We start from the raw sequence: 22,622 nt of genomic DNA on the forward strand, positions 1-22,622 counted from the left end.
AACCGTGCCATCACCTGCTGCTTTGTGCATTTAAGCCGATGCACAAAACACAAAACACTTTAACATGTTGTACTTGACTGCTCGTCAGGTCAATTAAAATTCCTCACACCCAGCAAAGGCCATTTTATCTGATTTGTACTAGAAAGCAGCTGGAGGCTTGTTAGAAAGGCTTATAACAACAATAAAAAGAATAACAGAACAATCTGTGATCTTTTTAGAATGAAAATCAAACCCAATCAACCATGCAAAAGCCTAAAAAGAGGCCACCCAGTTCCTCCTCTCATGTCAGCGTGAAAGTAACAATGTGGAGCTGAAACGCAACAGCTCAAAGTGTTAGTAACGTAAGGTTAGAACAGTAGATCACTAAATTATGTAAACAACACAAGAGTGCTTAACCCCCCCCCCCCTCAAAAAAACCAAAACAACAGAGTTATGATTAGTTAATTAGAGTCGTATAGATATGGATTTTTAGGGTTAACGGCCAAAAAATATCAGGTGCATAATAAGATAGAAAGATAATAGAAAAGCAAAATAGGAAACAGATGTAGGCTGGCTTTAGAGAGTAGTACAGTGCAGTATTACTGTACAGATTTGGTTTAGCTGTCTTTGTTGGGTGTAGGGGCTGTGGAAGGCAGGTCGGTGGTGCAAAAACAGGATGTGGCAGACTGGTTTCATATTCAGCACAGCTTTTGAGCATGATGCACTCTTTTGATAGGTTCAGATATCACTGTTGTAATATGTAATTAAGGCCTTTGTTTGGGGGTTGATTAAAAAGAAATACAGATCAGGGTTTAGCTCTTAGGCTGCCTTCGGGTTCATGTACACAACCAGATTTGTTTTGTTGGTTTATATGTCCAATAAAGCAAAACCAAACCAAAATAACAAAGTTCCGATTGAAAAAAAAAAATTTAAACTATATATAAGTTCATTCACAGGCCTGTGTAACAAGTAATCAGACATGCATGTTCTCGATGTGTACTTCACAGACTTCACACCTGCAGTTTTCAAGTGACTTGTCAACCCTGCAAGGAACAAATTCAAATTTGCACCTTCCTCTTTCCATAAATAATTGTGCGTTTTCTTATCTGTGCTCTTCACCACACCCCGTCAAAGTCTCTCTTTAATCTCTGCTCTCACCGCCTCCTCAGAGGGCTTCAGCGAGCACTTTGTGCATCACATGTCATGCATCACCCCCCTGCTGTCTCTCTTTCTCACTTTTTTTCTTCTTCTTCTTTTTCTTCTCAGCGCGAACGCTGTCGCACTCGTTCTAACACACCCTAAATGACACAAGTCAGCCTCTTTGCCATTCTTCGCTCTCCAGCAACACAAACAGTATCTCTCACTCACAACTTTGGTAAGTTTTTCGGGGTTTTTTTTAAAATTTCCTTCCTGTTTTTCTCTTAAGCTCATTTTTGCTACGCACATCTTTTACACTGAAACTGCTTTGTCTGTTTTTCCCCTGTTGTGATTTTTAATGCTTTGGATTTTGAAGTACTTGAAGCATTTATTTAATCTATGCTAAGATACATGTGAGGTACAATTACAGCACTTCAGGCAATAATTTGCAACTTAGATCAGTTACTCTGATCCATTTCGGCTTTAATTGCTCTTTGTAAGTGGACCTGCTTTAGTTCTTGATTAATTTTGCAATAGTTGATGTCGGCTCTCGGTCTGATGAACGCCGAGTGAAAAAGTTTCCACCCATGGCGGGCTGACTGATGCTGTTCAATTATCATTTTGACAGGAAACCAGCAAACGCGCTGAGCGGTCTGCAAAGCTTCCTGTCATCCCAGTGAACGCAGTAGAGTTTAACAAGGGCAGACTTCCTGTTACATCTCCAGTGTGAGTATGTATATAACTATAACCCGTGAGCCTGTGTTATGTTTTGGTAAAAATTGATTAAAAAAACTTTCTAAATTTTAATGTGCAAGGAACACATTTGTATATAGAGAAAAAGTTTCAGGTTAACGCTGAGCAATGCATCAATGTTTCCTCTTGATTTAGAAAGCTACAATTAGTGATGCTTCATCATAAATCGTGCAATATTGTGCACTTGCTGTTTAGATGATGGGGCATTTCAGTAGTACCACTGCCTTTTTGTGCAGTGTTAAGTGATGTAAACTTTTAGCCATAAGCATGCCTTAACTTTGTCAATTTACCTCTTTTTTAATTTCATGTTTAGATCCTGAGTATAAAATTCACCAATGGATCTCCTGATGACAAGTTCACAGCTGCTTTGAAAGCACCAGGAGTTTGTGACTGTAAAGTTCAGCCTGTAACTGAGACTCCAAACCATCCAAGATTTTTTTTCTTTAATTCAACTGTAACTTCTTCCTAAGGAGGTAATGCACATTTTTAATTACATTTGATTGTAGCAATGTCAGATTTGTGTCGTTGCAACGAGTTAAAAGTGGACTGACAATGAGTTCAGAAGCCATACACAGAGTCTGTGGCAGACTCTCGGTTTCCATTGTTTAAAAGTGCAAAGAGAGAAACAGCTTTCTGCTTTTGTGTTCCCTCAAGTGCATACACTGCATTGTTTTAAGTGACAAGGCACACCCTTGCTAAAATAAACAGTGAAAACTGCTCTTAAAGCTAAAAATGTACCTATTTTTAGAAGTGCTTGGGTTTTTTGGGTGTGTTAAACAGAGTTAATGATCTTCTTGGCAAGAGTTTGATAAAAAAAAAATTAATATTACTCTCATATGTAGAAATATGAAGATGATGCAGACAGTTAGCTTTGCTAAGCAGTGTTAGAAAAAAACACGCAGCTTTTGTGTTTGAAAAAAGACCTAAAGCAGCTGTAAATCTTGCTTGCTTGCTGTTTCTTTTTTTAATTTGCACCGCAACGCAACTGTCAGATTAGTTTGTTGTGTCAGACTGATTCTTAGCTGGTGTTCTTGGGACCGAAGCAAACTGTAATGCAGCAGACGACTGAAACAAACTTTCAAAAGTGGATATAAGTGCCAAAAATTGCGTGTTTGTCACTCTAGAATTTTGAAAATTTCAAATTTATGCAATTTGATCGTCATTTTCATATGAGGAAACAGACGTTTCACTGCAGAATTTCAACTGGTGGATAAAGTTCACAGGTTTGACTCTTTTTGACTATAAGAGAGTCAAATTTATGAGTTAAAAAATGTCTTTGGAGCGCCTTTGTAAAATGAAATAATTGCAATGACACATGTTCATCCAACTTTAAACCACCAGCTAACCTGACAAGCAGTTCTGCACACATTGAGACCCAGAACCTGCTTCCTGTGAGGCGATTAATGCGCAGCTATCCGTTACATTGGGTCTCATTTAACGAATCAAGCTAGACTATGAAAGGGACAAGGTTAGTTAGTACTTGACCATGGTTTACTCTTGCTAGGCCGAGCAGTCTTTCCACTGCAAGCTCCACCCACAGACACATTTTTAATGCTGACATACAAATCCAGATAAATATATATCACACCTCACACCCTGTTGGCAAGTTATTTATTGAATGCATATGATTTCATATTAAGATCATTTAAAGAGGCAAGGCTTGTTTAAAAAAGATTTTACTTGGCTATGTCGGCAGTCATCTTGAGTTTTCAAATGCCTAATGGCTTTTATGAAGAAAAAAAAATCATATAGGAATTTATACATCAGCTTTGCCCCTTGTGTCCACCTGTGACTGATTTCCTTGTACTGCACCTTTCGTACTTAGCTAGTCTATCAGATTTCAGGCTTCAATTAAATAAAATGAGAATAATGTAAAATATCATTTTTCTAATTTGACTTGGTAAGAATGTAAACAAACACATTTTCTGAAATCCTACATCACCAAAACATTTATGAAAATGAACTGATTCCCCATGTGTGTTCATACTAATTCTGAACCTCTTCTCTGTCCTTCCTTCAGGAATGGACAGCAAAACTACGGTGGTGGCCCTTGTTGTCACCCTATTAATCCTCCTTCTTGCGCTCTTTGTACTGTACAAGAAGCTGAACAGGGAGGCCGAAGGGGAATATACAGTCCGACGCATCGTCTACAAAGAAGGAGGTCTCAGGGACCAGGCGAGAAGTGCAGCGTTAGCTGTGGGGGCACGTCTTGGGGTCCAGCTGTGGCCTGGAAGTGATGAAGAAGAGGAAGGGGAGGAAATGCAGGAAGTCCAAGATGAAGAAGAACAGGTGGATAGTGGTGATAGTCAGGGGAGTGACACAGAGGGAGATGAAGAGGAGGAGGACAACGACACGGACCGGTCTGGTAATGCTAAGGAGAAAGAAAGTAATACTTCAAATGATAACTCAAGTATTGGGAGTTCAGAGGCAGGAGAGCAAACCAAACTAAACGATGAGTCTGAGCCAAAGGGAGAGACGAGTGAAGAAAAGGAGGAGAAAGTGGGAGAAGAGCAGAGTAAAGCTGAGGCAAGTGGAGGGCCGGGATTGCTGATAGATCTAAAGCAGTTCTCTGGAAGCGCGATCTGGTCTGAAGAAGGTGGTGAGGGTAAAGGTGACGTGACTGCATTGTGAGAATCAGAAATAATGAATAAGACTGAGGAATCTGCCAAAATCAGGATTTCACAAACACCAGCTTCATCCTCTAAATGTCTCCCCACTGCAAATTCCTTCTATTAGTCTAAAAAAAATAAAATAAAATAAAAGATACATGCACCCACCCATTAAACCCCAAAAGCCTTAAACTCTCATGACCTCACATGACCTCGTTTTCCTCTGGTCCCAGTTCAAAAGTCTTTGATGAATAAAGCAGTTATATAAACATACAGGGGTGCTCTAGATTGTAACTGTAAAGTGTAAAAAAACAAAAACAAAACAATACTTGCCTATACTTTTTTGTTTTAAATGTTTATTTTAATCTACATAAGAAATTGAAAACTGGAAACTTTTTTTTAGTGTTTTCTGTTCTGTTTTTTGTTGTTCTTTATGCCATTTGTAGAAATAAAAAAAGGAGTAGTAATTAAATATAGTGATAACAAAATAATGTTTTATTTGTTTTAATGAAAAACAAGTGAATGTAACCCGTCAAACTTTCAGTCAACATACATTTTATATGCTGTGTAAATGGTCGAAAATTTAATAAACCACATACTGAAAATACGAATGAATTGTATACTTTAAAAATATATAAAACATGTAGTAATGCTATCGGCGGAAGCATGTGTACATAGCGTGATCATAGCATGACGAAGCTAAAATTCTTCCGTGTTTTATGTTTGTAGGGTTTTAGAGGAAAAAACATGCTAGCGATAAGCCACAAGTTTCCTGTTGTATGCATTAACCGGAACAAATACATATAAATAACAATATAACTTTCAATATTAACCGGAACAAATGCATATAAATAACAATATAACTTTCGTAGTCGTAGTTACACCAAAATCAGCCACAGTGGCGTCACAGCCAAGAGTCACAGATAAAACCTCTTCTTGTTGGTTATTCAGCCAATGGGGATGTAGCTCAGTGGTAGAGCGCATGCTTCGCATGTATGAGGTCCCGGGTTCAATCCCCGGCATCTCCAATGACTTTTTTTTCAACTTTTATTTCCCTATAAGTTGTAAATGTGATGTGAAGTGCAATATTGTCACAGAAGTCACAGAAGAAGAAATAAAAAATTTTAAGCAATTTAAAGCAGTACGGCATAACTATATCCCAAACACCGTCACCTCAATGTGTGCACGAGGTGAGGTACGTTTGCGATTGGCCCAAAGCAGCCCGTGCTCGAATGTGATTGGACGGTGGATGCCTTGGAGGCGTGGGGGTGTTCATACACGCGAGTGTCAAACATTTATTTTCGCCGGTCCAGTACCTGATAGTTAAGTGAGAGCTGCTCGATTAAGGCATTTTGGTTGAGCCAATAAGTAAAGCTAACTCTAAACTTAGTGTGCCGAAAATTTATTAGAGCGATTATGTAACACGGACACGGGATTTTACCTCAAAACAAACTACTCTACAAAGCAGTGTTTTGTTTTGTTTTTTACAGGAGGAGACGATTTAACGGGGTAAATATTAAAATCCATTTTTAAAAAAAAAAAAAGAATCCTCCGTTTTTGGTCTGATTATATTGTTAAAAAAAATAATCTTACAATTTACTATGAAAGTCGGTTCATCACAGTAACCTAGTTCACCGCCGCCGCACCACCGTGAGCATCCAAGTTGCATTTTCTCCTCTCACCCAAACTTGACTGTGGCTGAGAATTGATTTCGGTAGACGTCACTCATCTGCATAGGGAGTAAAATGCAACCATCCTGCAAGGCTTCTGTTCTGTCTTTGCTTCCACGAAACGCTCTGTATCTCCCCCGCGCAATAAAAGGACCTAATAATTGCTGCACCTCCGAAACTACAAACATGGAAGGTACGGATTGCATGTGCTGTCATCCCGAAAGATGCACTTAGAAGCACAGATAGCACTGAAAACACATCTGGGTTGCAAACTGTCCAAGATGGATGCAGCGCCGCTGTGCGCAGGGCTGCGCGGCGGAGAGGCATCAGCGGGGTACCTTTAAATGCCCGTCGCCCCGGCTTCTCCTTCATTTGTGCCTCGGTATTGTCATTTTTTGTTTTTGTTTTTGTTTTTCTGTCTTTCCAGGAGTAGGATGTTACTAGCATCCGCCGTAGTGGTATGGGAATGGCTGAACGAGCACGGACGCTGGCGGCCCTACAGCCCGGCTGTCTGTCATCACATCGAGGCAGTCATCCGGAGCGACCCGCGCTGTGGTAGTGTCGTCCTCGGCCAGGTGGACTCTCGCCTCTCGCCCTACATCATCGATTTGCATTCCATGCACCAGTTCCGACAGGACACAGGTGAGAAACGGGAGAGGGGGAGAGGGGCGAGAGGGAGGGTGTGTTTGAGAGAGAGAGATTGGGGGGGGGGGGGGGGGGGGGGGTGTAATGCTGAAGCTGAGCCTGAGGTGGAGGCCTCTTTTTCTTTTTTTTATGCTGGCGTGTTGTTATTGATAATCATCCTGCAGAAGTTGATGGGTTTAGTGAGCTGCTGTGGTGTAAAGATCTCACTCAGTGACATAAATTGAATCATTTTCATCTTAAAATCCCAAATCAATAAATTGCCAGGTTCACCAGTTCACTGACACCCCCCCTTCCACACCGCCTCTAGATTTATGCACTTCAGCATTGAAGAGGTAGGATTTTGAAAGGTGTCAGCTCAGAAGTGAGTCATTCCCGGCAGGAAGTGTGTGCTTGCCCATGCATGGGAAGGTTTTCATTGCAAAACCCGGCCCTCGGTATTGTCTTCCAGGAGACACAAGAGGTGATCTGCCACAAATTCACCGAGAAGGGCCAGGCAGGGTGGTATAAGACAAAGAAGGGGATTGTCAGATACCCCCCCCCCCCCCCCTTTTTTTTTTTCCTCTTTTTGGCAGACACCCCAACATTGGCCTTCTCAGCGCTGGCTGACAAAAGCTTTTGTGCAGTTTATTTTCTAAACCCGAAACCAGGCTGAAATGAGGGAGACAGGCAGGGTGCCCCGGTCTGAGGAAGAAAAGCAGTAGCAGGAAGAGAGGAGGAGAGGAATTTCAGGAGTGCGAGGACACTGAAAAAATGGGGTTGACAGGAGCAGAATTCGTGAACGAGCCCATATTATTATGCGTCTGTGCGTGGCAGGCTTCGCATGCTCTACAGTGCTTTATGTTTTTGTGTGTTCATTAGTAGCGTGCAATGTTAAAGCTCCAGAGTCACAGTTACGAAAAGTGTTATTTCACAGAATTTGTACAGTTTTCTGTTTTTCCCTGTTATTGTTGCCAGTGAAGAGGCTCAAGTGTGAAGCATCCTTCTTAACGCAACGTATGCAGTGCTATCGGAAGCCGGGATTTGATGTGGGGAGCTTTTACAGTATAGAGACTCTGTGGAGTTTCTCTAGACACCCAGGGAAAGCAAACACAGTGAGCTTTGGGTCGGATCAAGGCTGCCAGCCAATCAGAATTCAGAACACCATGTGCTGTTACCAGGGGCAACCTGTTTGCCCAAATTCTTAGCAAGCAAACACAGACATGTAGAATTTGTTATGGTTGTAATCTACTTGTCCACAGCAAATTGTAGTGCAGTCGCATAACTCGTCTCACGTCTACTTCTCATCGCCTGGCGTCATGTTGAGCAGACTCAGTGAAAAGTCGCTACAGAACTTCATATTCACAGTACAAGTCTTCTTTTTAATGTATACTAATGTTTTTTTCTGTTCAGTAATTCAGTCCATTGTGGCGTGTTCTTCAGGTACCCTAAGACCGGTGCGACGCAGCTTCTACGACCCCACATCAGCGCCAGGCCAGGGCTGGTTGTGGGAGTGGGAGAACGACGCTGGTAGCTGGACGGCATACGACACTGAGGTGGGCATTGCAATCCAGGCAGCGCGCGACCGTCAGCAGCCCTGGCTGGACCTGGCGCCGCTGGGTTTCTGCTACCTCATTGACTTCGAAAGTATGACCCAAATCAATGGGCAAACTCAGCGCTGCAGACGCATCCAGCGCCGTTCTGATCTGGCTTACCCGCTGGTATCTGGGCCACTACCCAAGTCTCACCATGCCTGGGGGCCAACGTCCATGCCTGGACACGGAGGACTTCTAGGTGTTGATGTATCTGGAGTGGGCATGGGGATCCGGATGAGCAGCAGTGGGACTGGAAACGGGAGTGCGTACCCCAGCGGGGCACTCCCGGCTTCGGCCATCACTTCTTTGGGACAGCCATGCGCCTGTCAGCAGTGTATGCTGTTGCTAAGTGTCAAAGCAGGCACCATGTCGACCGCTCACACTCTCGGTCGAAGACCACCACAGACTAAACCACCAAGTCCCAAACTAAGCAGCCTCCCCATCCCAGGAGGCTCTTATTCACTAACCCTCCCTCGGCCTCCAACCCTGTCGAGGTCGCTTTCCCCCCACAGGACATCCATGGTTGGGGCGACAGGTGGATTCAACATAGGTGGAATGGGAGGTGCAGGAGGTATGAGCATGGTTGGTGCTAGCAGCGTTGGCACTACAAGCCTTGGCTACGGAGGAGGCTTCACCCATTCTCTTTCCCTTCTTGGGTCAGCCACAGCTGGTCTCTCCATCTCCTCCACAAGGCCCCCACCTCCTCCTCTCCCACCACCGCTGCCACCGCCTCCCCCACCCTCCACTACGCTATCATCTTCCACCACCTCCACCCCTCACCCTTCCACCTCTGTCTCCTCTCTTTCCATTTCCTGTTCTGCCCCCACAGCACCTGCCTCAGGGCCACCTCTCATCTCCACAGCTACATCCACCTGCACCCCATCACCTTCTGCCCGTGTCCTGGGTCCAGTGTCTTCATCCGGTGCTGCCGCTGCTGCTGCCTGCGCAGCGCCCCTGCCACCAAGGTCTAGCCTCGCAGGGCTGAGCCGTCCGGCGCTGCAGCGTATTGCCATGGCTCAGTCGCGCGCCCTTATCGCCTCTGGGTGAGTAGAAATACGCTGTAATGTTTCAGCACCTGTGTCTGTATGCAGAACCTGCTCGTATCCTGCAAAACTTATCAATGATGAGAACCCTCTCACTCACTCCACACTTCAACACGTCAGCTGTGAAATTAAACACGCCTTCCACACTTCTGAATGACAGGCTTATGTTTTTACTGAGCTTCTCTGTCATATGCTCTGTCAGCAAAACAAAGGTTGTAAAGTTCCTGTAAACCATGTTTTCAGTACATGGAAATTTAACAAATAACTTTCTAAGGTACTTGTATTTTTGTCACAACAATTTCACATCCGTTTTTACACAGCCTGCAGTTCCTTGGTGTATTTTGCCTTGCATGCTCTCCTGGTATATCATGTGAATTGTTTCCAGATAGACCAGCAGTATAAAAATGCTCATATGATATGAAAGGTACCTACAAATCATGATCCAAGCACTAACGCTATGCAATACTAAATACATGAAATGTTTCTGGTCATCAGATCCCATGCCAGTTCACTTTACACAAAAAAAGCCCAATCAGGCATCAAGACATGTAAAAAGAAAATATTTTTAGACAGCAATTTCCTATTTGTTTGGGGTTGTCATTACACCATGTCTGACATCGATGCTCATTAGTATTTCTGAGCCTTTAATCTTTGTGACAAAGTCCACCAGGCTCCATTACTTTCACAGAAATACAATGAAGGGCATTCACAGAGAACAAAGTGAGCTCTCTCAAGTGTTTGCACATTCCAGAGATTAATCACGCAAACAGTAAATGGTGGTAAAGCTCTACAAACACACAGTTGCACAAGTGTTGTCTTAAATCAAAGTAAAGTGAGGATGTTGTCAAAATAGCGTCATGAATAGTTCGTATCTATCATTTAAATAGAAGAACTCTGGTATTTGTTTCTAGTCTTTCAATTAATGATGACCTGATCCAGCTTTTTCTGGTTCCAGTGCAATACTGATACCCTCACTGGGGGAGTGGGAATCCCTCTTTATGTGTAAAGAAACATCAGGCTCAACTTGAACAGCTTTCATAACTTTGTAACATAAAATGTAAGAAATCAGTATATCCAGAATTTACTGAAATTTTTGTTGCTGATGACAGTTGTTGACTCTGGCTTTATGTCTGAACTTGTTGTAAAAGCACAGAATGAATATAGGACCAGGAACCTGCCTGGATGTACTCATGATGGATAAAAACTTAGTTTGCAAGTACTTAACTCTAAGAGATGGGTTGGTAAGAGTGTTCAAGCTTGTTTCACGAAGCAGATTTACTGAATTGTCTGGATAACGTGGTTAAAAAAACCCTTTGGTACAATTAAATATAAAAAATGTGGATGTGGTGTAATGTGACGTAAAGATACTTAAATATACATCAAGAAGTCAGGGATGTCCAAAAAATGTCAGTGAAAATCTTTAAAAGAATTTAGAAAATTTCAGTAAGGAACATTTTAGTGTACAGACATCATCTGTGTAGCTGCTAAAGTCGTGATTTTAAATTATTGTAGAAACAAATTTCTATAGTAAAAACTGAAAGTAACGTTTTGTCAAGTCACTCTGCGTGTAACTGTGTATCAAATAGCATCATGGTGACCAAAATAATTATGGTGGCTAGCAGCCACAGTTATCATTAAAATAAAGGCCCTTGTATTTTGACTGAAGACAAGGAGCTCGCAACTGTTGATTGCACTCCTGTTTAAAATTAAACAAAATAAATAGATATATACATACAACCAAATGTTTTCCTGTAATATACTGAAATCCATGAATCTACAGCAATTTCTATACATGTCATCGGGAACTTTTTGCATGGTGTTAGCTGTAACTTAAACTAAAAATGCCATGCAGTGGGAATTTATCTAAATATTTGCTAATGAATGCAATATATCAGGAGGATTAATGGCATAAAAACTAGGGTTTAAAAATAGGCATTCATGTTGCCTTTACTGCATATTCTGCGGCACCACTCAGCAAAGAGTATACATACAATTAACAGTAACATGCTGTAATTCATATACAACAAAACTCTATAAAGTGTAACATTATATACCTCATTTTGCAGTCATTCATCGCGTTCATGCAGTTCCTGCCATGTGATTGCTGTGATTTGAGCTGGAATACGAGATGTTTTTACCTGCTATAACCTACAAAGAGATCTCCTTTTATTAGGGAGAAGGATTGATGTAACAGAGAATTTTGAAACTCTTTATCAGAGTGTCGCTTTATGACTGCGTGATCTTCCGGTGTTGACGAACTGAGTGCATGAGGATTAATGAAGGAAGTCGCAGTATCCACGTGTCGGAGCCAGAAGGCGCTGGTTAGTTGGATGTCTGGTCATGGTCAGATGGAGGTGCACTGTTCTTGCTGTATAACTAGACTTTTTTTAAAACACCGTTGTTGTGTTTAGTTTGCAGCTGGAGTTGTTTGTGGCGTTCGCTGTGACTGAGTGAATGTCTCTTATTACTTAGGTAGCTGTTTCATATATAAAACTGTAGACATGCAGAGAAAATGCATGCATGCATGCTGCTCTGCATAGACCTGATTTCTAGTTCCAAACATTAGACACATAACCATACACTGAAAAATAATTTCCGTGTGACCTAATCCATTCGTGCCCCAGCACAGTGACCCAACTGTCTGAATCCTGGCATTAACTGAAACAACCTCAGTGAAACACCAGTTTTTACACCAGCTAAGCCTCAGATTAACACCAATCACAGCAGGATTAATATTTCTGCCTCGTTAATCTCCGCATTTTGTGTCAGGTGAGCTGTATGACAGAGCCATTCTTTAAACATATCAGGTGAGAGTCCAGCAGATGGTCACACCTGCTGCTGCGGTAAAACCACCGACGTCACCGATTCAGAATCGCTCTGATCCTGCCAGCCTGCTCACTGCTTTATCCCCATATCCATGAAACACAAGCGCGGTCGCATCCAAACTGTTTTAAATCCGCTGAAACCAGTCATTATTTAAATCCATTGAAATGTGTCGATAATTAAGTTCACCCTTTTTAAAAGGTGAGTAATTAAGAAAGTACAACAATCAGGAGTTATTGCCCCTGTGAGGCATTTAACGTCATTGAATTGCTGCTTCACCTTCCAGTGGGACCTTTCACCTGCTGTGAAATAATGTTATTCACAGAAGGAAATTACATGTAATTATTTTTAGAAAAATGAATTCTGCTGGGTGATTTAGGGTAAAGTCTTAACAGAAATTACTTCAAATTGTAATTTTTCTTATCATTTAAAAACTTACACTGTTACTGTTTGACACTACTCGGCACTACTGTCCTCAGTTAATTTTAAGGTTGCCTTCATTATATATAGTAAACTGTCAAGGCTGTATATGAAACATGGGCATATGGTAGCAAATTGTCAGTCACAGAGTAACCACACCCTAAATCATGCCAATGTACAAAATGATAATGATAATAAAATCATGTAAGAGGATATTTTGCAGACTTGTATATAGTCGGACTTCCAGTTTTGAAGTCTTAATTGTAGCGTGTTGGCCCCATCAATAATGTTTTCTTTTATTCTTATTTTTCTTTTTGTGGCAGAGGTGACCCAAAGGATGGTGAGCTAAATTATCCACTGATGTTAGCAAGCTGCATCCATAAACTATAAAGGCGTAATGCACAGAAACAGGTAACCTACTAAATAGTAATGAGTTAGACCGTAATAAGATAGAAGTTCACTTATTAAGACTTGACTACAGACTTATTGGAATTTCTGTTAGTACGATTAGCTACCATTTCCAGATAACTGCATTAAAATTTCTCTACAAATGTACTTGAGATTCCAGTTCAGTGACTCAGTTTAGCTGAAATGGCACCTAGCAAAAAGCCGCTAGTGTCACCATCCATCTGTTGCACTTGTACAGTTTAGTGGTTAGTCACACAGGCCTAGCGACCAGTCAGTGAGCGCCTTGGCAACTTTTGGCCACTAGGGAAAAATATGTATTGAAAATGTGACTGGTTACTGAATGCTTGCTGCATGAAACAGTTGCAATGAGTGTGCTGCACCAAAACCATCCTTGCAGTTGCATTGGTTGCAAGCAGATTGCCGCGGTCACTTATAGTTTGCATCTAAGACACCAAATTCATTGACTTGACTGCAGCTGAAATCCCGTTTTTCCATTTCTGGCTTGCATTGCACTCTTCAACCAATTTTACTGAGTGACAATGAGCAACTGGGTTGGTTGGCATATACATTTTCCCTAGTGACAGGTATGACTGGGGCCTTCTGAGAGTGTGTTATGAAGAGAAAGATTAAATAGAGATGCCCAAACAGTTTTTTTGTACCAGCTAGTAAACATTCCTGTTCTAAAGCTGGTAAAATTAACATGGAAGTCTCTGGGCTGTTCTCCCTTTTGGAGCCAGCGTGAAAAGGCTTCTCAAGAGGCAAAAACTGTATGTGGGTTATCACTACACTGATGACTTTTTGCCTTGCACATATCCTCTTGAGCTGCCGATGGGTCCAAAATATTTACCTGTTGAGCTTTCATTATTCAAATCTACAAAAGAATTCAAGCTGCAGTGAATTTAACCAAGCAGCTCGCTTTTACTTTCTGAAGAGGATCAAGTAGAATTTCTTTAAGACCACAAAAGATGAGCACATGCTGCAGTGGCAAAGAAAGCACAAGACACATGTACATACAAACTGTAGCAAGAAAACATGATGACAAATTGAGGAAGTGTGGTACTAGACGATGTTAAAGAACTCTCATACTGGATTTAAACAGTCTGCTGAAAAAACAAAAATATTATAGCATTTATGCGGTTTAGTTAAAAAATAGTACTATGTAAGTTTGTTTTGTAAAAGAATTTCCTTTAGTAGATGGATTGATGAGCTGTTATTGAGAATTTGCCTGCAGTGAAATTGAGCAGATGGTTTGGCGATAGTGTGTCGGGGGTCTTCAGCGTCACAGATGCATCACAGTGACGAGAGTTTCCGTTGGTCGGCGCACCTGCTGGGGGCCCTTTCTCCTTTTTCTGCACTGCGTATGCTTGTCTCCATAAAAAGTAATCCGTCATCATTCGAGCCTGATGACTGGATTTACTTCTGCTTCAACTTTTAATCAACCAATTTGTTTATTAGATTTGATTCAGGGTGTGAGCTTGTGTTGCCATATGCAGTGGCTTGTGCGTTTCCATCATCCAGCGCTCCAGATGGACTCTGCTCTAATGCCGCTAGCTTAACCGAGATCAGAGAAACGTGACTGGCCAACACGCCCCCCGCTTGTTTTCTTAACCTTTCGCCACTTTTCTTCCACCTCATACTGCTCACTTATTCCCGCCGGACACACAAATAAAATGCCAGTCAACATTTACCCGTTAGGGATCGAGTCGGTCGGCTGAACGTTTTCTTAGTCACGTAAGGAGCATGCTCAGAGGGAGTTAATACCACAGCTAGGACACTTTGTTGGTAAACAAACAAATATAGTGCCACAGCACCATGTAATCAGATTGACCAGTACAGGAACCTGAACAGTCCAGTAATTCCTAACTGTGAGGTTTTCCATGCCATCGTTACATCATTTACTTAGAGAGGGAAATTACAGGTTTTTTGCTTTTCTTTTTTTCTTTTTTAAAATTTTATTATGTATTCTATTAACTGTATAATAATCTGATCTCTTCTAGTCACACATGAGTCACTGTTCCTCAAAAGCTCAATATTTCTTTAGTGACTTCAAGATAAGCAGGTACAATTCTGCATATGTTAAAATGACTCCCAGATTTGTCATCACATCTATTTAAAGCTCTGCCCGAAGCTTTAAGCATTTCACTTTCTTCTAAGTCACTTTTCACTAAAAGGATATACGATTTGTTTTAGGTAAGAAAAAAAGAAACGCAGGGGATCAGTGTTATGATCACAAATAAGACGTTATATAAAACTATATTAAGTGAAGAAAGTATCAGTAATTTATCTTCAGCTCTAGAAATGCATTTTGAATTTGATGACTACCAAAAACACAAGAAAGTTATACAAAAAGGAAAAAAAGTACTTGAATTATATAGTGCAGGGTCACATACAGGGTAAGTCGACCTTGCTGTAAGTGGGCCAGATGAGTGAAACCCTCCTTTCAGTCAGTGTGCAAGTGCAATTTCAACAGCACATCTCATTTTTTCTACGTCATAAACGTTCTGCCCTGACTGTCCTGTATATTTAAAACAAAGTTTTTGTTGATTGAAAAAAATCTTTGAAATTCCTATAAATAGATGTTGAGAAACAGGAACTTGTCTGTCACCTTATTGTTTACACTCACTTAACTACTGTGGTGTAGTATGAATGGCTGTGGGGGAGGGTTTTTTTTATCAGCAGGAAAAGCTTTAAAACTTAAAAATACAGTTAAAAATCCAAGAATGTATGCCCTCCTTCATATATCCAGCGGGCCGGATTGGAGTCTTTACTAGGCCAATTCTAGAACCAGGGCCTTATGTTTGCTTTTGTAGTCTTACTCGAAACACTTTAGACTAGACTAGAAACCACATTTTCAGTCATACATAGAGTCCTTTATTTTACAGTCTATATCTGCTGTGTTTACCCCACATGTAAACCAGTCACCCTAACATGTGTGTCTATTTTTCTGTCGTCAAAACGACCCCCTGAAGTTCAAACTGAGCGTCAGAATCAGGAGGAAAGGTAATTTAAGTGACTTTGATCATGGTGTGCTTGTTGGTGCCGGACAGGCTGGTCTGAGTTCTGTTTGTGCTTTTCAGATTTAGTACATGTTGATTCACTAACGACAGCAGAGTACTAAAATCAGCTTTTTAAAGTCAGAGGAATTCTTTTGTATCGCCATATTGTAACTCGTACAGTCATCGACCTGGTGCTGCCTTATGGCAGCCTGGCAGTGTGATGTAGCATCTGACAGGTAATCCCTGCTGTAACGAATCTCTGGCCTACAACCAGAGTTTAGCCACCAGATGGAAACAGGTGGATTAGGCCTATAAAAGAGGAGAGCGATCTGACACAGGCAGAGGAAGAGGGAGACGGGGGCAGACACACTGACACACTAAAGAACAGAAGAGCGAGAAACGAGTGGAAAGGAAGCTTAAAAAAACGTATCATCTGGATATCGCTGCTGGAATATTTTTGACTCGTCTCTGTGGTTTTTGGCACTTTCGAGCAAGAGCGATGACTGTTATCAAAAGTGGCAGACCGTAAGTACGCTCCTCTGATGGGTCAGACACAGCCGTGATGTTACTGCGCTCACTGCAGACTCTCCCTGCGTGCTATACACATTGCAGCTGTGCTTAAAGTTACTGTAGCATTTCAATATGTTCATAACAAATTTGACATACTAAACAGCATTTTTAAATATCTTGAATAAAAACTGGAGGTTAAAATGAGCAATAATGTCACCTCCTTGTATAAAAATCAAAGCTGCTTTTGTTGGAGTTGATGGTTTTTAGCTGAAAGTGTTTTTAATTTTGTGATCACCGACCCTGGGATTTTACAAGTATTGTAACTAAGAAAATAAAAACGTTCACTACCTCATAATGGTATTTCACAGCAGCCAAGGCTCCGGTGCTGCCATTTAATCCCAAACATATGTGGCAATTATAGGGCAGCATGTCAATCCGTGTTTGTTTCTCCACTTGACTCGGCAAAAGCTCCTTAACCTGCTGACACTAAGCAAAGTGGAGGCGAGCATCTGCTGTATCTAACTGCACCTGTTCACAGGTGACTCATCAGATTTCTTCAGTCTGGGTGGAGGTGACCTGGCCTGTGTCAGCGATCAGTAGATTCATACAGCTTTGTTTTCCTTGTTGCAGAGTGCCAACAGTTCCAGTGAAGAACCTGAATGGATCCAGTCCTGTACATCCTGCACTGGCAGGTAACCTATGCTAACTACCTGAACCAATCCAAATGACTTAGACTGGATCATTCTCATAACACAAGAGCTCATCCAGCTTTGTGTATGCAATAGGAATGTATGAGTAGTATGTCTCATGCCCCCTCTGCTGGCTATATTCAGGTATAACAGGCATCTTGATGAGCGCAGCAGGGCTTCCTGTCTGCCTGACCCGCCCTCCCAAGCTGGTGCTTCATCCTCCACCTGTCAGCAAGAGCGACCTCAAACCTGTCCCGGGGTTGGGCCACTGCTGTCGCAAGACCACAAAGAAACAGGCCCGGAAAGGTGAGCTAGTTGTGATTTGAAGAAGAGCAAATGTGCTTTGTGGCTATAAGGAAATTCTCACAGAATTTTGTGTTTCCGTCTGTAGGCAAAACTCCAGAGGAAGTGGTGAAGCGCTACCTCCAGAAAGTGCGAAATCCCCCAGAGGAGGTGAGTTCTCTCCATATGGAGGGCATTTATCTAGCAAGTCTATTTATGATGATCACATCATAGCTTCCAGCAACATCTCTTAGAAATCTAACATATAGAACAGGACCGTGTTGGGGACAATCATGACCAGTAAAATGATTTTGGACTTTGATGGGATCCATTCTTAATAACTTTTAAAATACTTTCAGAGCAAAATACAGCAAAAACTTAAAATATTGGGCCAAATTGCTCCCTTTGGGGCTCAGGACTTATACTCCTGATTATATAACTGAAAAAAAGTGGGAGGGAAAATAACCACATCTGCACTATTCTCAGTTTCAGGAGCAAATTACATAGTAGAGTTGTTGCTCAAAGCCATGACACGTGCTGAAAGTTGTTGGGAGGTGATCAAACATTTAAAAAGAGCTGCGCAGTGTAGCCTCAACATTGTGTCATGATGTTTCAGGGAAATTTGTGACAACGATATTTCTGATGATACCTGAATAACATTTTACCTTTAATTGCAGCTTGCAGGGAGCAGCATTTATTATAGTGCAGTAGTAGTGACACAGCGCAAGTCAAATGTAAGCACTCCAATGCCTGGAGTCGCTGTATCACAGATATCTGATAACATAAAAATTTAAACTGGTATTTTCTCAAACAGTATGATGTGGCACATGCTGATAATTTGAAAATCTTTCTGCATTGGACTCAAACTGTCCTTTATCTTTCTATGTCAGGATTGCACCATCTGCATGGAGGCCTTGGCTGGACCATCGGGCTACAAAGGTCCTGGTGTGGGTGGCATCTCCAGGGCCGAGTCGGTGGGTCGTCTGGCACAATGCGGTCACCAGTACCACCTGCAGTGCCTTGTTGCTATGTACAATAACGGCAACAAGGACGGCAGCCTGCAGTGTCCCACCTGCAAGACCATTTACGGAGTAAAGACTGGCAACCAGCCACCCGGCAAGATGGAGTACCATGTCATCCCACACTCCCTGCCTGGCCACCCAGACTGCAAAACCATCCGGATCATATACAACATCCCTCCTGGCATCCAGGTAGATTCAGTATATCGGTGTTTATGTGGTGCTAGCAGCAAAAGAAGCATAAATAAGTCTCTTTTTGAATGAAGTGACAAACTGTTCTTCTTCTGGTCTTCAGGGCCCAGAGCACCCAAATCCAGGCAAACCCTTCACCGCACGTGGGTTCCCCAGACACTGCTACCTTCCTGACAGCGAGAAGGGACGCAAGGTAGATAGAAATGTCTCTTCTTTTGAATTTCAGATGGGTAAGATGGTCATATATTAACACGTGTTCTTTATTAACCCTTTCCAGGTTCTGAGGCTGCTTCTGGTAGCGTGGGATCGTAGGCTCATTTTCTCTGTGGGTACGTCGAGCACTACAGGTGAGAGCGACACAGTCATCTGGAACGAGGTGCATCACAAGACCGAGTTCGGCTCCAACCTGACGGGCCACGGGTACCCCGACCCCGGCCACCTGGACAATGTCCTCGAAGAGCTCAAAGCTCAGGGCATCACCGAGGAGGAGTGTCTACCCAGAGACTGAGCAGAGACATTCACAGCACTGAAGACACAAGAAGATACCAGGCGTGAGTCTTTAAACACAATCCTGGGACGGGGATCCGCAGCTAGACGGACCAGTTATTTTCAAAATGTGATGAAACGAACAGAAGAAACTTTTACACCAGATGATGGAGAAGGACTAGAAAACAAAACCCCCAACAGAAATGGCGTCAGCAGAATTTGCTGCGACTTGATTTTTTTTTTTTCTCTTACGACTGCATGAGTCAGTTTTGATATGTACGTGGGGAATCATTTTCTTTCCTGATGCAGTAACGGTGTCAAGGTTGCCGATGTTACTCAGTGAGACATTTGAGACCACTGTGCACATACGAGTCATTGTTAGTTTGTGGGGGGAACAAAAACTGTCATTTATACTGTCAGACTTCATATCAAGAATGTAACTAATTGATTTTGTTTTTCTTAAGTGATGAAGTGTTTACCACTCCTGCTGCTGCTGAACCGAATGGAAGTGAAATTTAAGAAATTAATGTGGGTTTGTTTTTAAAGTGTTAGTCCACAAGCAGAAGCAGATAAATCCTTCAAATGTTTAACTGGATATCTGAGCATGGATATTTGCTGACCTCTAGTGGTACTTTTCCAGAACTACATTCCTTTTTAGGTTTGATTTTTAACTTGTGTTCTTGTATATTATGAATACTTCATATATTATATGATATCGGTTCCATTCATCCATGTTTTTTTATACTATAATTTCACATTTTGTTTAATATGCTGTGTTCCATTGTATTGTTTTTGGGTTTGGCTTGACAGACAAAGACATGGGAGGGAAGTTTAGATAAGCTGCTGGTGTACCAGAGTTTGCCTGATACTTTATATGCCATTTACCAGCCCCTTTCTTTAAAAACAATCATTTTTTTAGTATTTTTCTATTTAAGAAATAAGCTGACATTCCTGAATCCTTTGGCCCTGAGAGCATGGGTGTATTTAACAGCTTTCTATGTCTTCTTGTATCTGCATTAATGTTAATGACTGATAGAGGAAACCCTATCGTGGATTAATCCATTACCCCCCTAGGAGGCGTAAATTCCCCAAAAGCTAGGATTGGACCTCCTGCCTGAGCTCAGATTTGCACAGTGTTTTTTACTTAGTGTCAAAAGGAAACAGCTTGTATCTACTGTATTTTTTTTTTCCTTTTTTGTGTAGGATACACACCAGCCTCAAATGCTCTAATCACACTACAGAATGTGGTCATTGGTTGTATTTGTCATGTTTTGTTTTTTGCCATGAGCGGTTCTAAAAGATTATCTTGATGTGGGTCCAGCTTGGGCCAAAGTGGTCCACTGTGGACCAGGTTGTTATGTTAAAGAGAAATGCAGCAGTATGTGTCAACATACTAATGTAGGCCAACATCAAAAGCATTTTTACTTTATGATATTTTATGTATGCACTGTATTCTATGTATATGTTTTATGTGCATAAATTTGCATTAAACATTTTTCTAAGGTTCAAAGAGAAAGCCTGAAGCCTCAACTGGTTTATTTTTTTATTTTTAAGAAGTGATGATCAAGTCTGACTATTTGACTTTCTTGGAAGGTAGCTCTTTAAACTTTTTTTTGCTTAGATAAAATCTTATTAAAAACAGGTATATTAAAAAACAAAACAAAAACAAAAACAAAGGATATGGGGGTTAAACTTTAGTGGCTTTTCATAAACAGCAGTCCCAGTGTATGAGCACCCACAGTAGTAATGTCTGTGTTGAGTCTGTTAACATTAGCAGTGTTGTTGTAACATTGACGCTATTAAAAAGTTAGCTAGATATTACAGCTTTACTTATTAACTATAATAACAAGTTACTTTATTTATTTTTGTGATAACAAAAATTAACATCATATTTCTAACATTTGTTATATTGCTCAGAGGAATTTAGCTTACTCTAAGTCTGCTTCGGGATGTGTTGACTTTAGCTAATTTTACAGTTAGTTGCTATTGGAAGTATTTATCAACTTTCCCACAAAGTTTGGGGTTAAACAACTGTAAGTGAACTAAAAGTTGTCCTAGCATTACCACCATTCTCCTCCTTGATGTGTCACGAAGGTTGTAGAGCTGTGTTTAGCTAGCAGGTATGTCTGCTCTTTGCAGCTAACAGGTACTTGCCACTCCGGTACAATTTACATGATGCTTTTTTTCAATGCTACCAATAGCAGGCCACATGATATCACTTAAGACAAAAAGTAATCTCAGCACTTCAGGAAGTCACCTGTTCCACCACATCCCTGAGTTCCTCTGTTGGATTGAGATCTGGTGACCGTGAGTACATTTGAGTATAGAGAACTCATTGTCATGTTCAAGAAATCGGTTAAGGTTGATGTGAGCTTTGTGTTCCTGCTGGAAGCAGATATCAGAAGATAGTTACACTACAGTCATAAAGGAATGGACTTGGTAAGCAACAACACTCAGGTATGCTGTGGTGTTTAAATCCCTGCACCATTAAACCACTGGCAGCCTGAACTATTAAGGCAAGATGACTGTACCATCTGAATGCCGCAGCAGAAATCAAGACTCATTAGAACAGGCAATTTTTCCTCAGTTTCCTGTTCTTAGCTCATCTGATGTGGTCTTTTGCTGTCTCAGACCATCTGCTTTAAGGCTGGGTGTGCTGGGCATTTTTTTTTTTTTTTTTTTGCTTGCCCTGGCTGTAACGATTTTTGAGTTCTTAGCAGCTCAAAGCAACCTTTCTCCTCTGACATCAACAAGGGATTTTCTCCCAGACAACTGCTGCTCACTGGATATTTTCTCTTCTTCAGACCATTTCCTAGAGATGGTTGAGTGGGGAAATCCCAGCAGATCTGCAGTTTTTAAAATACTCAGACCAGTCCGTTTGGCAGCCCAACAACGACGCAACATTCAGACTCACTCAAATCACCATTCTCCTCCATTCTCATGCTCAGTTTGAACTTCAGCAGATCATCTTGTATATGTCTGCATGCCTAAATGCACTGATTTGCTGCCATGTGATCGGCTGATTAGATATTTGCATTTAATACGAGTAGGAATTAATAAAGTGATCAGTGAGTGTAGTTACTGTATAGAGTACAGAGTGCATGAAAAATAAGCAGCATGCTTATAAAGCAGACTGGATTTATTAGTTGAGTTTCTCCTGAAAACCTTTGTTAAATCGGCTGATAAGACATTTTAATCCAACATTTGATCATTTCTGAAATGTTTTGTGTGTGAATACAAACTACACTGTAAGTGAGGTGAAATTAGAAATCTATAAAAGGTTCCTTAACAAGATCTCTGAGTATGCCTTGTTTACATATATACACATTTATTTTACCAAGTGGCTTTATTTTACTGATCACTCAAAACAGTGACTTCTGCCTGCAGACG

General features: G+C 41.4%; 1 protein-coding gene and 1 non-coding gene across 5 annotated transcripts; both read left to right on the forward strand.

The window, feature by feature from the left end:
• Nucleotides 1–1,128: 1,128 nt before the first annotated feature.
• dtx4a (deltex 4, E3 ubiquitin ligase a) lies at nucleotides 1,129–20,748 on the forward strand. Of its 4 annotated transcripts, none has more exons than XM_019355839.2 (12): nucleotides 1,129–1,354; nucleotides 1,745–1,846; nucleotides 2,183–2,342; nucleotides 3,890–5,987; nucleotides 6,576–6,790; nucleotides 8,213–9,407; nucleotides 17,195–17,256; nucleotides 17,398–17,559; nucleotides 17,645–17,706; nucleotides 18,426–18,746; nucleotides 18,850–18,939; nucleotides 19,024–20,748. In XM_019355839.2, the coding sequence occupies exons 5-12, from the start codon at nucleotides 6,583–6,585 to the stop codon at nucleotides 19,252–19,254; spliced, it is 2,331 nt and encodes a 776-aa protein (XP_019211384.1). In that variant the 5' UTR covers nucleotides 1,129–1,354; nucleotides 1,745–1,846; nucleotides 2,183–2,342; nucleotides 3,890–5,987; nucleotides 6,576–6,582; the 3' UTR covers nucleotides 19,255–20,748. The 4 variants fall into 4 exon arrangements, with proteins under 4 accessions (XP_019211384.1, XP_005464500.1, XP_005464501.1 ...); XM_005464443.4 differs by having other exon boundaries at nucleotides 1,130–1,354; nucleotides 1,745–1,842; XM_005464444.4 differs by lacking the exons at nucleotides 1,129–1,354; nucleotides 1,745–1,846; nucleotides 2,183–2,342; nucleotides 3,890–5,987 and adding an exon at nucleotides 6,006–6,341.
• On the forward strand, nucleotides 5,435–5,506 carry trnaa-cgc (transfer RNA alanine (anticodon CGC)). Its single transcript has one exon. It is a non-coding gene; the product is annotated as a tRNA-Ala (tRNA).
• Nucleotides 20,749–22,622: the final 1,874 nt, after the last annotated feature.

Source organism: Oreochromis niloticus, linkage group LG3 (assembly GCF_001858045.2).
Source record: "Oreochromis niloticus isolate F11D_XX linkage group LG3, O_niloticus_UMD_NMBU, whole genome shotgun sequence".
NCBI lineage: Eukaryota > Metazoa > Chordata > Actinopteri > Cichliformes > Cichlidae > Oreochromis > Oreochromis niloticus.